Here is a 13,199-nt window from a genome sequence, read left to right as displayed (position 1 = left end):
TTTTATCATTTCCATCCTAGCTCTCAATATCATTCAAATCGCAATGTGTGTTGTTAGATGCAACACACTACCTTGCACTCTTGTGACTGATACTTGATACTCGGCAGAAAAATAATAAGTTTATTCGTGATCTCAGAAACATATATAATGTCGTTATCAATATACATATTCAATTTGTATCATGAAATACTAAATGACCACGTGCACTTGCTCATGCTGGCCTTAAATATCTATTCAACTCAGGCACTTTTTCGCTCTAGGTTTGACCCAAATGAAGGAAGGTAGTTTCTTTTCGCGTGATCTTTATTCTGCACCATATTCCATCACCAAGAATGTTTCTTGGTTGGGTGATGTCCATGAGGACGATGATACGCTCCGTGTTGATGGTGATGATGATGGGCGGGCTCTTGCCCCCCCATTGACGGTCCGTGACTCTCAGATAATCGTGAGCTTCCCTTATTCACAATAATATGAAGCCTCGCCAAGTCCTTTTCGTCCTCGGTCACTTTGGCAAAATCCAGACTCTTCAAGGAAGGAAACATGCAAATCATAGACGAGCGATAGTTGGGATAGTTCTCCACGGGATTGCCGTGAAGAGTGACGCTATACAAATTGGGTAGCCTCTTCAAGATGGCCAGATCCGAGAACTTCCGGATCTTGTTTCCGTGTAAGTAAATCATTTTCAACGCGGGGAACTCCAAGATGTCCTCGCTGATGACGGTAATCTCGTTGAAGCTCAAGTCCAGCCAAGCTACTTCTTCAGGATATTCTACCACATCCAAGGCCATTTGGTAAAGACCCTTCGTGTCGACGAGATTGTTATTGGCCAATCGGATCACATTGGAATTGTATCTGCCAGAGGGAGATCGCCTCTGGCGTCGAAGGCTTTGGCGAGGATAACGTTTTTCCAAGTGACTTAGCGACGATATGTTCCGGAATGAATAGTCCAAGGGAGGTCCAAAAGAACTAGATGCTGAGCTCCCACTGTTAAAAGATGCTTCCATGGTCTCGGAATTGGCTGGCTATACTTGGTGTTTCAAGAAGTTGCAACTCATTTTGGCGATCTGAAACTGTGACCGAAAAAGGGGAAAAGGCCCCAATTAATAGCGGCCTCTTTCTCCTCGTCGCGAGCCCTTCAATTATATTCCCTGTGTCTTTCATGTGGGTGCTTGAGCAAATAACGTCTGTCGGAGTAGCGAATGAGCCTATAAATATTAATAATTTTCCAGCCAACTCATCCACCCTTTTGCGTTGCTCATTTATTGAAAAGTTGTCACGAAGCTAAAAACTGTTCCACTCAAATTATGGGTACCAATTATGACGTTACAAAGAGGCAGCAGCCGCTCTCCTGACACTTGGGAACGTCAGTCAAATCACTAAAGAATGACCAAGCTGACCAACATTTTCACAACTCCTAAAAGGAAAGATATTTCCTTTTACCTTACCTTTGTATCAGTTTGGTCTTGAAAAGATTCAGCAATCGAGGAGATATTTGGGTTTGCAAATGTGGCACATAAACCGTTCCAATCAATAACGAATGACGTATGTGTATGCGTAAGTGGAACGTTCCCAAACGAAGATCGAAGCCTCTCCGCCACTATCTTCTTTTTAGCACGTGTGCTTTTGTGGAACAGGACCACTTCACTTCGGCTAGATAAGTAAGTACTCTGAAGGGAAATGAAAGTTGTGGACCTCCTTTGAAGAAAGTTTTCATACCTGTTCCATTTGGTGTGCCCCAACAAAGGCCTGCTTTTCCGTGCCCCCGGCCCTCTCGTTCACTCACTCACTCACTCACTCGCTCACGCACCTAGCCACCTGCTTTTGGTGTTATTGCTCATGAATGGAACAAATAAGATTGGACACAACTGACGTTCCCGGGCTTGAGATGGTTAGCGGTCGGGCGCTCGAAAAATCAGACAATAAAAGCGCCCAGAGGTATACAGATTTGGCCATCAGCAAATGTTTACGACAAGGAAAACTTAGTTATGTGCCCACAGACCTAAAATGAGCTAAATATTTCTGATTCACCTTCCCCGAGGACTGTTATGGTTTAATTAAGCACGTTAAACAAATCCAATGGTTTGGAAATAGAAACAAATCAAATGTCTGTGGCAGTTCCACTTTATGTTTTTCGAGTACAATCATCCACTGCGTCGTCCCACTCGAGGGGGTCCGATGAGTTATTTACAGTACCGGGGGCCTTTCTTGGCGCTAAGTTCCCTGTTTCTAGATCAAGGATTTCTGAAAAGGGGTTTCGCCGTTTTTTGTGCGACAGGTGACACGCAATAGCCGCCGAGCTATTGTACTGTTGTAGCCGGAGGAAGGGGGGAAGTGGAGTAAAGAAACAAGCAGGAATGATCAACGCTTAGTTCCGACATGCACCAACTGAGCCAGACTTTTGGGGGATCAATCGAGCTGAACTTGAATCCATTCTGATCTGTTGTTGTCATGAACGAAAATTCAGAGAACGGTTGTATCCAACAGACGTTTTGGTGGGCCGAAAACAAAAACAACCAGTGCTAACCAAAGCGAACTGGTCCCTATGTACTATGTAGATCACTGAGCTTGTCCCCGTGTTCAATATGCGGCGCGGCGCCGGCGTAGTTCCATAATGGTCCACTTATTCATGTTAGGTCGTCTGAAGTTCAATGGCAAAATCTTCGTAATTATGGTACGTATGCAAAGCCTTGGCAAGGAGGCAGGCAGGCAAGCAAGCAGGCAGACATCGTGAACCAGTCAACCAGTCAACCATTCGCCACGACCATCAAACTACCCTCAACTCGAATGGCTTTCCTTCTTGTAGGTCGTGCTCTATGCTTGCTTGGTCTTGTGCACCCACTGTCTCGTGTGCATGCAAGTGAGATGGCCTTGAAAATCTAGGTTCTTTTTTAAATCACAACTCGTGTCAAGAGAGCGGAACAAAACGTGACAGCTTCACGACAATTATTGAGAGGGTCCTGGAACGACATGCAGTGCATTGTTCTCGTGGCATGACTAATGTTCAAACAACAAAGTATTTCGGAGTTTTGTTCCCATCAGTTGAGAAATTATTCGAAGCCCAAAGAATGGTCCAATTTTATTGATTGTGTGAGGAGGCGATTGGAACATTGAGCACGAAAGTTATGTACTTACATTGAAAGCCCGACAATCAATTTCAGATTTCGTGTAATCGTTTCCCATTAGGCTCGACTTAGCACAGACAAGGGTATAATCTGCACCCGGCATGTAGGCATAAATGATAAGTCCTATGAACATACATTATAGGGAAGCAAGGCAGACTTGAAACAGAGTTTTTAAAGGTCCAATTAAGTTGGACATCAACGGGTACAATTGCGTTCCTTGACCAAAGTGGAGTTAGCACATTTTCAGGATTTTCCTTCTTGTGTTCAGAGATGAGGTAATTTGAGGCTGCCAAGCGAGAAAGTCATCGCTAACGATGTTTGAATGTCCCCTAGCGTATCAATCTGCTAAGATGGAACGTGAGTGAAGCGGAAAGAGTCCACTCATGAATTACCGCGAGAGTGATGTCTTGGCTGAAGTTTCCAAAAGACAAATATATCCACATGATAACTAATACAGTAACGTGTCTTTAATTGTCATGGCTTGTTTTCCATAATTGGAACTTCTTGATGGTATGGGAAAATCCTGCTCACTCAAAATTATCATTCTCAAAGCAAATATTTGATCCAACATTTTGGCGCCAAGGGAGACTCTCTGTCAGTTCTTTGTTTTACAATTATAGTCACGTTCCAAGTTCATTAATAAATTCTGTCTACTTATCAAACAAAAAAGATCCTCAAACATGTTCAGGTGGAACCAATCAATTTCTAGGCTAAACTGATCAGGTTTTTTCACACCCATACTTGAAAATGAGTGGCTCCCATAACTAATTCTTCCATGTCCTCAAGTCAGGACATATGTACGTCCTCAAATCCAGCTCAAGTGGATGGCCGCTACTCGCTTTCGAACAAATTCTTCACACATGTAGTTGGCTGTGTTCCACGTATGTGTTCAGAAAGATCACCTAGCGTTATACATTACGTGCACGAAGCGCGATGGAAAATATTCTTGGCAATGGGCTGGGAAATCAGGGCTGCACTCCACCCACAACAGCAACGAAGGGAACGACCCGACATACTAGAAGCTCTACTCTCGGTGTGCACGATTCTGGAGTCGGTGGCAAAAACAACGTCACTAACGATGATATCTCAAAGTCCTCGGAGACGACGAGAAAGATGCAGACCAAAAAGTTCCCGTGCAAAGAAAAGTTCCATCCCGATTTTTGAGTGAAAATAAGTTTGGAACAAGTGGGTGGGTTTGATCCTGGGAAGCCCAGAAGTATCAATGTCAAACAGGACAGTGTTCCAACTCATGATGGATGAGAGTAACCTTGTGCATACTTGAAGCACGGAGACCTTGTCCAAGTGAAAGTTTCGGATTGACCCATTGTCTTTCACTCTGAGAAGAATAACGAGAAGGAAAAGTGCTGTACCCTTAGTTTGGCACGTGGAATTTGGAGGGCACAAAGTTGCTGGAGGCTCGTCATTGCTCGGTGGAACCGCCAAATTTTAGCTCTTTCAACGTACTGGATTGTTTTCGTGCATTCTTCAGGAAAATGGCCGACAAGGTAGGGAACATTGCACAAGCATTATTTCATCGGGCAAAGCCACAGGAACCATTAGGAATTTTTCAGCCTCGGACGAACAACCAACCTTCAGGACCTCGATCAAATATCAACCCCAGGCCAAAACCTGGCTCCTTCAGCAACAAGCCCACTACTCTGAAAGGACCGAGGGAACCCCCGGGGTTCAGACAACCATGCGGACCCTCAGGATCTCCTCAGTTAAACCAATCTCAATCCAAGCCGGCTCAACAACAACAACAACAGCAACAACAATCGGGAGCACATACTCAACAACAGGGGAAACAAGGCAGGAAGACTCCCTCACAGAACAATTCTCAATACGATCCGAGGTCGAGCCACCCGAGTCAAAAGCCAGGGAACAAGGAAAACTCATCCGAAGATCCCATTAATCTGCCCTTTGGATTCAAGGCTGATTTTGAAGAGTCAAGGGACGGATCAGCCAATAGCGGCATGTTGTCATCGCAAGATTGGCAATCTCGCCATGAGTATGCCCGTGATTCAAATGCATCCGGTAAGAAAAGCTACGATATACGGTATGCAGGAAAATAAATCAGGAAGCAAAATGGTAAACGGGATGTCTCAAATCGATATTGAGTTGGTTGGACTGTGAAGGAGTTAAAAAAGCTACTGAGCTGAGCTCGGCATTGGTGATGGCGCCTTTGAGCCGCCATTCTAGACTTGAGAAAAGTTACCCATGCACTTATTTGACCATGACGCTTGTCAAGTGGGGGACCGATCTATCTTGAAAAGAATTAGCGAGATGCCATAAACAACATTCCCTCACTCTCAAATTTAGAACAATACTTTCATTACCCAAAGCACTGATTTTGAGCCAGGGTCCGAATTTCAACCTTCATTTTCCCTCCTCCCCTGGAACATTTATGTCCCTTTGAATTACTATGTTGGTCATGCAATAATTGAACATTTTACACCGTCTGAACCCAGCTCTTATCGACTCAATCTCATCGTACCGTAATCACTTCTACATCATTCCCCTAACAAAAAAGAAAGGTACAGGGAGAGAGGAACAGGGGACAAAACATTTTTTTATACCAGGAAAAGAGATTACATAATTTTGGAAATGAAAGAGAATATGCTTCATTCCTACCTTTAGTGTGTCCTTGTTGAGAAATGCAAAACATACTTGAGGGTGCATATAAATCGATTATGTTGCCATCAGTGCAAGGGGTTTATTCTTGCAAATACTAGGGTATTCGACATATGGCTATTTTGAGTGTGTGCGACTTTACACAGATTGATTCATTGATTCAGTACCGCGTTTGTGTTGACGCTCAAGAAAATGTACACACATTTCCAAACCCACTATGTTGAAAGGCATTCAATGTCACATTAGAGGTAACGTATAAGTTTTTAGATTTCAATCATTAGAACTTCCTGATTCCGGAAGTTAGTCATCATTGATTACTTGCCAAATCAAAATGAGCTTCGCATAGTTGTTCGTCATGAAATGGTGGGGAAACAGCCCCCTTATACTGACTACGCCTTCTTGCGCAACAACTTGTCATGAATGATTCAATAAATGAAAAAGATACTAAGATCTGCCTTTAACGATTTCATTATAATCAATCAATCAGCTTTTCATCTACGCTCAATAATTAGTCATCTTTCAGGATATTTTCAACATGATCACTTGCAATGACAAACCATCAAAATGCGAATACTGAAGTCTAGCGGTCTCAGAAGGGACAAGAAGCTGGCAAGAATCTTCTCCTTAGGTGTCGTGGGTTCACATCCCGATACTGGAAATTTACATGGATGAGACGCATGACTAGTAAGGGAGAGCTCTCCCATTCGACTGACCTTAGCACCCATCAAAAAATTGAATTCTGTCTATGCTTTGAAGACTTACATCATCCAACGTGATTTGTAGCAATGCTGAATAACAATTCTTGGTTTAGGACCCTTAAACCCGTCATGCGGCAACACCCGTAGGAGTCAATCATTCGAGGAACTAACCGAACTTGTGAAACAAGAACTTCGCGTTGCCCACAAACTAGATGAGAAGCTTCTACAAACCCATATGTAAGGAAGGTTTAAAATATTCCCTAGTACCCAAGAGAATTCTTTTCCATTGATGTCTTCCTATCATTCGTCCCCAAATTATTAGGCCTGACAATGGGCAGCATCGCAGCCGAGAAGTATCCAGTGGTCTGGGTGGTGAAAGCGTCAGTGATACCGACATGGATATGGACAACCTGTGCCGCAATATCGTGGCCAAGGTCATGCAACGAACCTCCCAACCTAAAGCGGTCGGAATGGACCAATGCACACGAGATGCCGAGATCGAACAGATCCGCTTCGATTTACGATCCGAAAGGACCAAAGTGCACGAAATGCAAAACTCCATCAAACTTGAGCGCATGAAGTCTTTGGAATGGATGGAGAAGCACAACCATGAGCGGGACTCGAGGCAACTGCTTCAAGCCGAAATGGCCGAGCTCAAGCAAGAAATGCAGGCCTTGGAAACGATCGTGGAGCGCGAGAAGGAAGAGCGAATCCAGCTCAAATCTCTCTATGAAGCCGAGCGATCTCAATCCGACGTTCTCGAGGATGCCTTGCAAATGGAGCGAGATCATTTCCGCAAGCTGAAACAAACGCTCGAGTTGGAGCGAAGCCGAGCCAAAGCGGCCAGTGATCGCGATGCTGAGACCATCATTGACCTTCGAACTAGTTTGGAAGTGGAACGGGAACGGTCCTCGATCCACTCCAATGCGGCGGCCATCCCACCCAATTGCAGTCCGTTCATGTCCAGACATCACAATAAAGCCCCCATGGCAGCCTTGGAAGAGTCTCATGCCATGCAAAACCTGATCCTGAAGTTTCAACACGAGATCAAAGAAGAACGCGACAGGGTGGATGCCTTGAAATGCTGTTTGGAACAAGAGCGAGAACGGTCCGAAATGCTCATGATGGCGGCTAATGGCCAAAATCACAGCAACAGTAGCAACAATCATGGGCCCTTGGGTGGGGCCAAACGAGGATCGATTTTGGGCAAAGAAGGCAGCTTCGATCAGGATTGGGTCATGTTCCATCAGAGGAGGATCGACGAGGCTGAGATGGAGAAGGCCGAGGTGTTCCGGGAACTTCAAAAGCAGCAGCAAATCAATATGAGGATGCACGAGGAGCTCGTCCAACTCCGGCAACAAGTGGGATCAGTAAGTGCCTGTCATTTTACCTCATTTCTTGTCTATGTGCATGCCGACCCAAGTATTGAGTGTAACGTCCTGTTCCAATTGAAAGGCTCTTTAAGAACAGTTTTTTTAGATCAGGCACAGAGAAAATAGTCACCATTGATACGAAAAGCAGTTCCAGCCTTAATGACAAACAAATGATCATTCAATCATTCTCTCCTAGATGGCAGGACAACCCGCCAAGGATCATCAGAAGGCATACGTTCGTGATTTGGAGGCCAAGATGGACATGTATCGGCACAGAGAAGCAGGACTCATTGAGGAAATGGGACGCGTTCGATCGTTGATCCACGGACTCCAGAACGAAAATGCCATTCTCCACGAAAAGGAGAAGCAATTCTGGATAGAAGGTAAAAACAGAGAGGAGCAACATGAAGCACGAGACGACGAGGAACAACAACAACAACAACAACAGCAACAAGAAAACAGGTAAATGCAATTCATAGGGGCATTATTTTAGGACCAACTCGATGATATTAAGCATCTTTGCAAGTGAGTCGAATGCAATGCTGCAGCAAAAGATGGAACGCATAATGGGAGAAAACGAGGCCTTGCAGAATAGCGTCACTTTACTGGAGAACAGGATTGGTCGGCTCAAAGATGAATTGGACCTACAAGACATTCCACCCCAATCAAGCCAAGGGTCATCTGCCTATCCACACGCCGTTATCATGGTAAGCCAAAGCTAAAATGGCTAGCAGTTCTGAATTGGTTACGTTTAAGCATCCTTCAAATCTAGGAACTGGAACTTCATCTGGATCGGGTGGAGGAGTTCCGTCAATCCCTCGTTTGGCAAAAGAACTTCCTCCTTCTACTTCTGGTGGCTCAAACCCAAGAGCAAGAACCAACGACTGGAAAAAATAAACCCAAGAAGATCGCCACCCGGAGGCTGGCCGGATATTTTGCTAATTTCCCACGGTTAACGCGCAAAACACCCAAGATTAGATTCAGGTTCGACTCCAAATATGTCTACCTTCAATCACGCAAGTGAAGTCTTCATTCACGCAACCTTACCCATTTCAGAATTGTCGGTAGAGCGATCCAGGCTCAGATTCGACTCCAATTGTTGGTACGGCAAAGAAAGGAGAAGACATCGGGACCCATGGAAGACTTCGAATTCAGGGAGTCTCCCAAGCCAAATGTAAAGCCATTACTTACCACTGATATGTGATGTAAGCCATGCCATGCCATTAGAAGCGTTTCCCTATAAACCAATTTAAAAGCGGAGCGCTTAGAACTTCTCTTTTTCGAAATTTGATTTATTTTCATCTATAAATTGTACACTTGGTGTTCCTCAGTGGATGGGCGGTTATCTCCAACCCTTCTGGTCTTGTTTCAATGATGCAATTGGAACAATCGAGGCTTAGAAAAATGGTCGGACGAGGTTCAGTAGTTCAAGAGCGTTACTCAAGTCCATTTGTTCACGGAAGTATTTACAAAGTCGAGATCAGACTTGAGTCATCCTGGAGTGTGTCTATTGCTTGCTTCAAAGGTTGGTTTGGTGGTTAGTTGGAGGAAGTGGCGACTTTTGCGATCTTTTGCGCCCTAGATATCGTGATTGAATCGGCTGCTTTCACGGGTGAGACCCTTCTTGAAGCTGGGACAACTCAGGATCCATGGAATGATAATGGCCAAAGCCACCAGGGCAATCCCAATTGTGTTTGTCACGATACCTTCATCCGGGAATTCGGAGTACTGATCTCCAATCTGCTCTATAACCACGTTCTCTGCGTTGTCCACGGACCGGGTACTAAGAAAGAAGTTAGTCAACATGAGTTCAACACAATGTTTTTGAGAGGAAACAAGGATTAGTTAAAAGTGCCAAATCCCAGAAGCGTGAGTACTACATAAAACGCCCCAATAAAACACCCAGACATGTATATAGTTTCTACTGTATATCGAGATGTTTGGTGAACTGAACCGACCATACTAGTGTAAGATCAGCTCCTCTCGAAAAACACCTAGAATATACTACTTTGGTTATGACAAACCATTTACCCATTTAGAAGTCCACTTACTTGTGAAACCTGGAAAGAGGTGGAGAGTGTGTTGAAGTTGAAAACCATTGAACCAATCACAGTGCATGACATACCGTAAGAGAAAAGGTGCAAATCCAAGACAAGTCAGTGTTGGGTTGGGTTGGGACGAGGACAATGGATGAACGGATGGATAGGATTGTTTCAATAACTAGTCTTTTTTTTCCTTCAATGTTAGTAACATTTCAAACAAGTCGGGATGCAAAGGCAACCAAATCTCCGTCCGTTGGGAGCAACCGAAAAAGCGTGTGTTTGGCTTTGGTGTTGTTGTACAATATTTTATTACAAACTCTACAAAACATGATTGAAAGTACGTAGAAATCTCTGTTCATCATCTCTTCCGTGTGAGGGGAGATGGCGAGTGGACCATATACATATGATAGTAGAAGCATAGTAGTAGCACACGTAGTTTGCCTTGGAACTGTGTTTAACTGTAACGGTCATGAGTGACGGCGATCACTCGCTGTGGGGAATATCGGAAGCGGGGATAGGCCAAGATCACGGGAATGACAATGGCCAAGGCCACAAGACCGGCCCCAAGGGCATTGATGGCAAGGGATTCCTCAAACTTCTCGTGCGTGTACACCAAGCCCGTTAACGAGTTTTGCCGTACATCCGAGAACTCGTCACTCAGGTAGGCAACCCATTTGCTGTAGGCAAAACTGTGACAAGGGACAACAAAAAAGGGAACAAATGAGTTAAGGGAACGAACGAGGAACAAGGAGGATGAATCTGTGCGAGAATGGATCCATCAAAATTGGAATGGATGTAGTATGGGAAATGCTTCAAAAGGGTTTAAGAACTAGAAAGGAATCGTGCCAGAGGTTCAAAGTAATCAGTGCAAGACAATTCGAAAAAATATGGGTGTCTTTTCTAGTGTTGATTCCATCTCATTGGCAACATGTCTCTTTAATACGCGTCGAAGAGACATGCGCATCAAAGAGTGTTGGAAAACTACCGGGAAGGCTGCTCGGCATGGAAACAAAGTTGTTGCTTTTTTACCTGAGTGAGAAGAAGGCCTTTTCAGTGAGGCCGGTGCAAGCCGCTGCCACTGCCAAAACAAACGTGGTTCCACCGAACGCAGCATGAAGTGGCACCAAATTGGCGCGGAACGAGGCCGTGGCAGATTCGCAACACAGCAACAACAGGAAGCTAAAGAAACCAACCACGAACTGCAAAATCAAACCACAACCAAGTTGAGCAATGTGACAAAGTGACGGCAATGGCCATATCTATTTGTGGGGAGTGTGGACCAAAGACCCGGTTGGCCTTTACCTGTAGCCCAAACAGTCCCATAGCGGTGAGTCCAATCCAGGAGTGCAAGCTGTAGAAATTGGGGATTGGGGCGGGGTTGCCGTCCTTGTCTTTTCGAAGGTTGTGAGAATCCAGCACGGCGATGAAGCCAATAACGATACAAGGGATCGCCAGAATGTGAAGCATCGTGTGCAATAGCTTGTTCCAAATTCGACGACAACACCGGCAGGTTCTGTACAAGATCATGGCTGAAATAAACAGGTAAAGAGTATAAAACTTTGTAATTTAAAGCTTTTATTGTCCTGGAAATTAGTATCTCAAAGTTCGTTTGCCAAAAAGCCACATAGGGGGATAGATAATGCGTGTGAATGTACGTACTCCGATGCTCTTGGCCTCAACTTAACTTTTTGTCCGTTGAAGTACAAATGAATATTTATTTGTTGTTTACAGTGGTCTCCCGAAAAAATCTCCTTAACCTTTAACTAGAAATCACGATTTGCCTGGAAATGCCGTGGAACCTCTCAAGCTCTGGCTATATAAGGAACCTTTAGATCACCCAATTTACCTTGTCCCATGAAGTAGATGAACCCGGCAATCATGAGCACGGGATGAAGGTTGAACTCCAGTTTGGGATTAGACTTCCATGCGAATGGCACGTAATCTTGGGAATGATATTTGATCACCCAAAAGAGACACAAGGCCATGACGCCATTAAGGAGGATTTGAGCCAACAGAATGAGGACTCCCAACCAGCACCGGGACATCGGAGACATGCTGTCGTCGTCGTGCTTGCGGTGTCTGAAAGCAATTAAGAAAGAGATCCAAGATGAGAACAAATGTTGCATTGTTTGAAACAGAAAGCATTCCGACTAACTACAAAAGCTCTACAACCATGAAACCATGATTACCTTTTCTGCTCTTGGGAGGTTAAGAATATTTGATTTTGCTCTTTATCACCGAGATATGTGTTCAAAGGAGAGGTTTGCACCTGATTGTTTCTAAAGCTATAACTATTTCTACTTGTTCTCATGTCAAGTATCCTTCTGGGAGAGCCCTGGTCGGGATTGAACAAGGGCTCCGCCTCTGCGGAAGAATCCATCGGATGAGCTACTACCACTTCCTCTCTGTCGTCGTCATCGTCGTGTCCATTGTCCTCATAGTCATCTTGATCCGACCCATCATTATTAACAGCCTTTCTCAAAGACCCACTTCGTCTCAATCGAGTGGTTTTAGAAGAGGGCAATCTGAACGATGAAGTATCATCGTCGTCAGTTTCGCAAACTTGGGCAAAGTCTAGATTTGTCGTTTGCTTGGAGTTTGTAGCAATCTGATGGTGAGGATGGTACAACAATTTATGAGTATTTTTCAGGGTTGGCTTGTTCGATGTCGGTGAGGATGCATTCAAGCGAGAAAACGAGTTTTGAATTGGTTGTTGCTGGCTCCAATCACTGGTTAATGTTTGATCGCTGCTCGGATCCAAGGGTGGATGGTACACGGTGGTTGACTTGGGCGGAGCACTTTGCAGCGGGAAATCCGTTTCTAGTACATGTCTCTCCGCATCCGACATATTAACTGGACAATGGTAGAACTAGAGATAGAACCAATGCGCCCAACCTCCTCGAGGTTAGCAAATCATGGATATTTGGCGATCTTCCTCACGAACACGGCAAAACACACCAGTTAACCGAGGTGTGGTGAAGACATTCATGAAGAAAGTTTCAATCCATAATATTCACAGGCCTCCAGCTATGCCGCTCACCACCACTCAATCGACACATGTATCAACAGCAACACCATCATCATCACGATGATCATCAGCCCCTGTCTGTCTACCTTGGCCAGAATCCTCACACAAAGCTGAGTAAGCAAACTTGGTTGATCGAAACAAAAAAAAATCGAAAATAATTAGGCCATTCCATTGGTTGGCAGAACGACGCGGTTGCTTGGTTGGTCGCTGGGTTGGTGTGGCATGCAATTTAGTNCCTCATTTTTTAGGATCTCAGAGAACTTGTAAAACGAGTAAAAGGTTCGTACTACCAAAAATTATCCCAA

The 13,199-nt window shown here is 44.6% G+C and overlaps 3 protein-coding genes across 10 annotated transcripts in view; 1 reads left to right on the top strand and 2 right to left on the bottom strand.

Annotated features, from left to right (window-relative positions):
* Positions 1-97: 97 nt before the first annotated feature.
* On the bottom strand, positions 98-2,198 carry LOC131881857 (leucine-rich repeat-containing protein 51-like). Of its 2 annotated transcripts, XM_059228843.1 has the most exons (3): positions 1,717-2,198; positions 1,446-1,650; positions 98-1,070 (listed from the first exon to the last, which is right to left on the bottom strand). In XM_059228843.1, the coding sequence occupies exon 3, from the start codon at positions 1,002-1,004 to the stop codon at positions 324-326; it is 681 nt and encodes a 226-aa protein (XP_059084826.1). In that variant the 5' UTR covers positions 1,005-1,070; positions 1,446-1,650; positions 1,717-2,198; the 3' UTR covers positions 98-323. The 2 variants fall into 2 exon arrangements, with proteins under 2 accessions (XP_059084826.1, XP_059084824.1); XM_059228841.1 differs by lacking the exon at positions 1,717-2,198 and having other exon boundaries at positions 1,446-1,694.
* Positions 2,199-4,190: 1,992 nt separating this feature from the next.
* LOC131882482 (trichohyalin-like) lies at positions 4,191-9,084 on the top strand. Its single transcript, XM_059229630.1, has 8 exons — positions 4,191-4,627; positions 4,694-5,156; positions 6,565-6,688; positions 6,774-7,821; positions 8,021-8,286; positions 8,351-8,531; positions 8,597-8,808; positions 8,881-9,084. The coding sequence occupies exons 1-8, from the start codon at positions 4,616-4,618 to the stop codon at positions 9,026-9,028; spliced, it is 2,454 nt and encodes an 817-aa protein (XP_059085613.1). The 5' UTR covers positions 4,191-4,615; the 3' UTR covers positions 9,029-9,084.
* Positions 9,085-9,095: 11 nt separating this feature from the next.
* Positions 9,096-13,199, bottom strand: part of LOC131882483 (transmembrane ascorbate-dependent reductase CYB561-like) — a 37,046-nt gene continuing 32,942 nt past the window's right edge. For 4 of the 7 annotated variants that reach the window (XM_059229631.1, XM_059229635.1, XM_059229636.1 and 1 more), the window contains 5 exons: positions 11,713-11,945; positions 11,169-11,395; positions 10,896-11,065; positions 10,326-10,555; positions 9,435-9,607 (listed from right to left, as the gene is read on the bottom strand). In XM_059229631.1, coding sequence (XP_059085614.1) covers positions 9,570-9,607; positions 10,326-10,555; positions 10,896-11,065; positions 11,169-11,395; positions 11,713-11,945 — 898 coding nt within the window. In that variant the 3' untranslated portion in view covers positions 9,435-9,569. Of the gene's footprint in view, positions 9,608-10,144; positions 10,556-10,895; positions 11,066-11,168; positions 11,396-11,712; positions 11,946-12,055; positions 13,101-13,199 lie in introns of those variants that run through there. The other 3 variants (XM_059229634.1, XM_059229633.1, XM_059229632.1) reach the window with 3 other exon arrangements.

The sequence above is a fragment of the Tigriopus californicus genome, chromosome 6 (genome assembly GCF_007210705.1).
Source record: "Tigriopus californicus strain San Diego chromosome 6, Tcal_SD_v2.1, whole genome shotgun sequence".
In the NCBI taxonomy this organism is placed as follows: domain Eukaryota; kingdom Metazoa; phylum Arthropoda; class Copepoda; order Harpacticoida; family Harpacticidae; genus Tigriopus; species Tigriopus californicus.
This window is presented reverse-complemented; position numbering and strand designations above follow the sequence as displayed.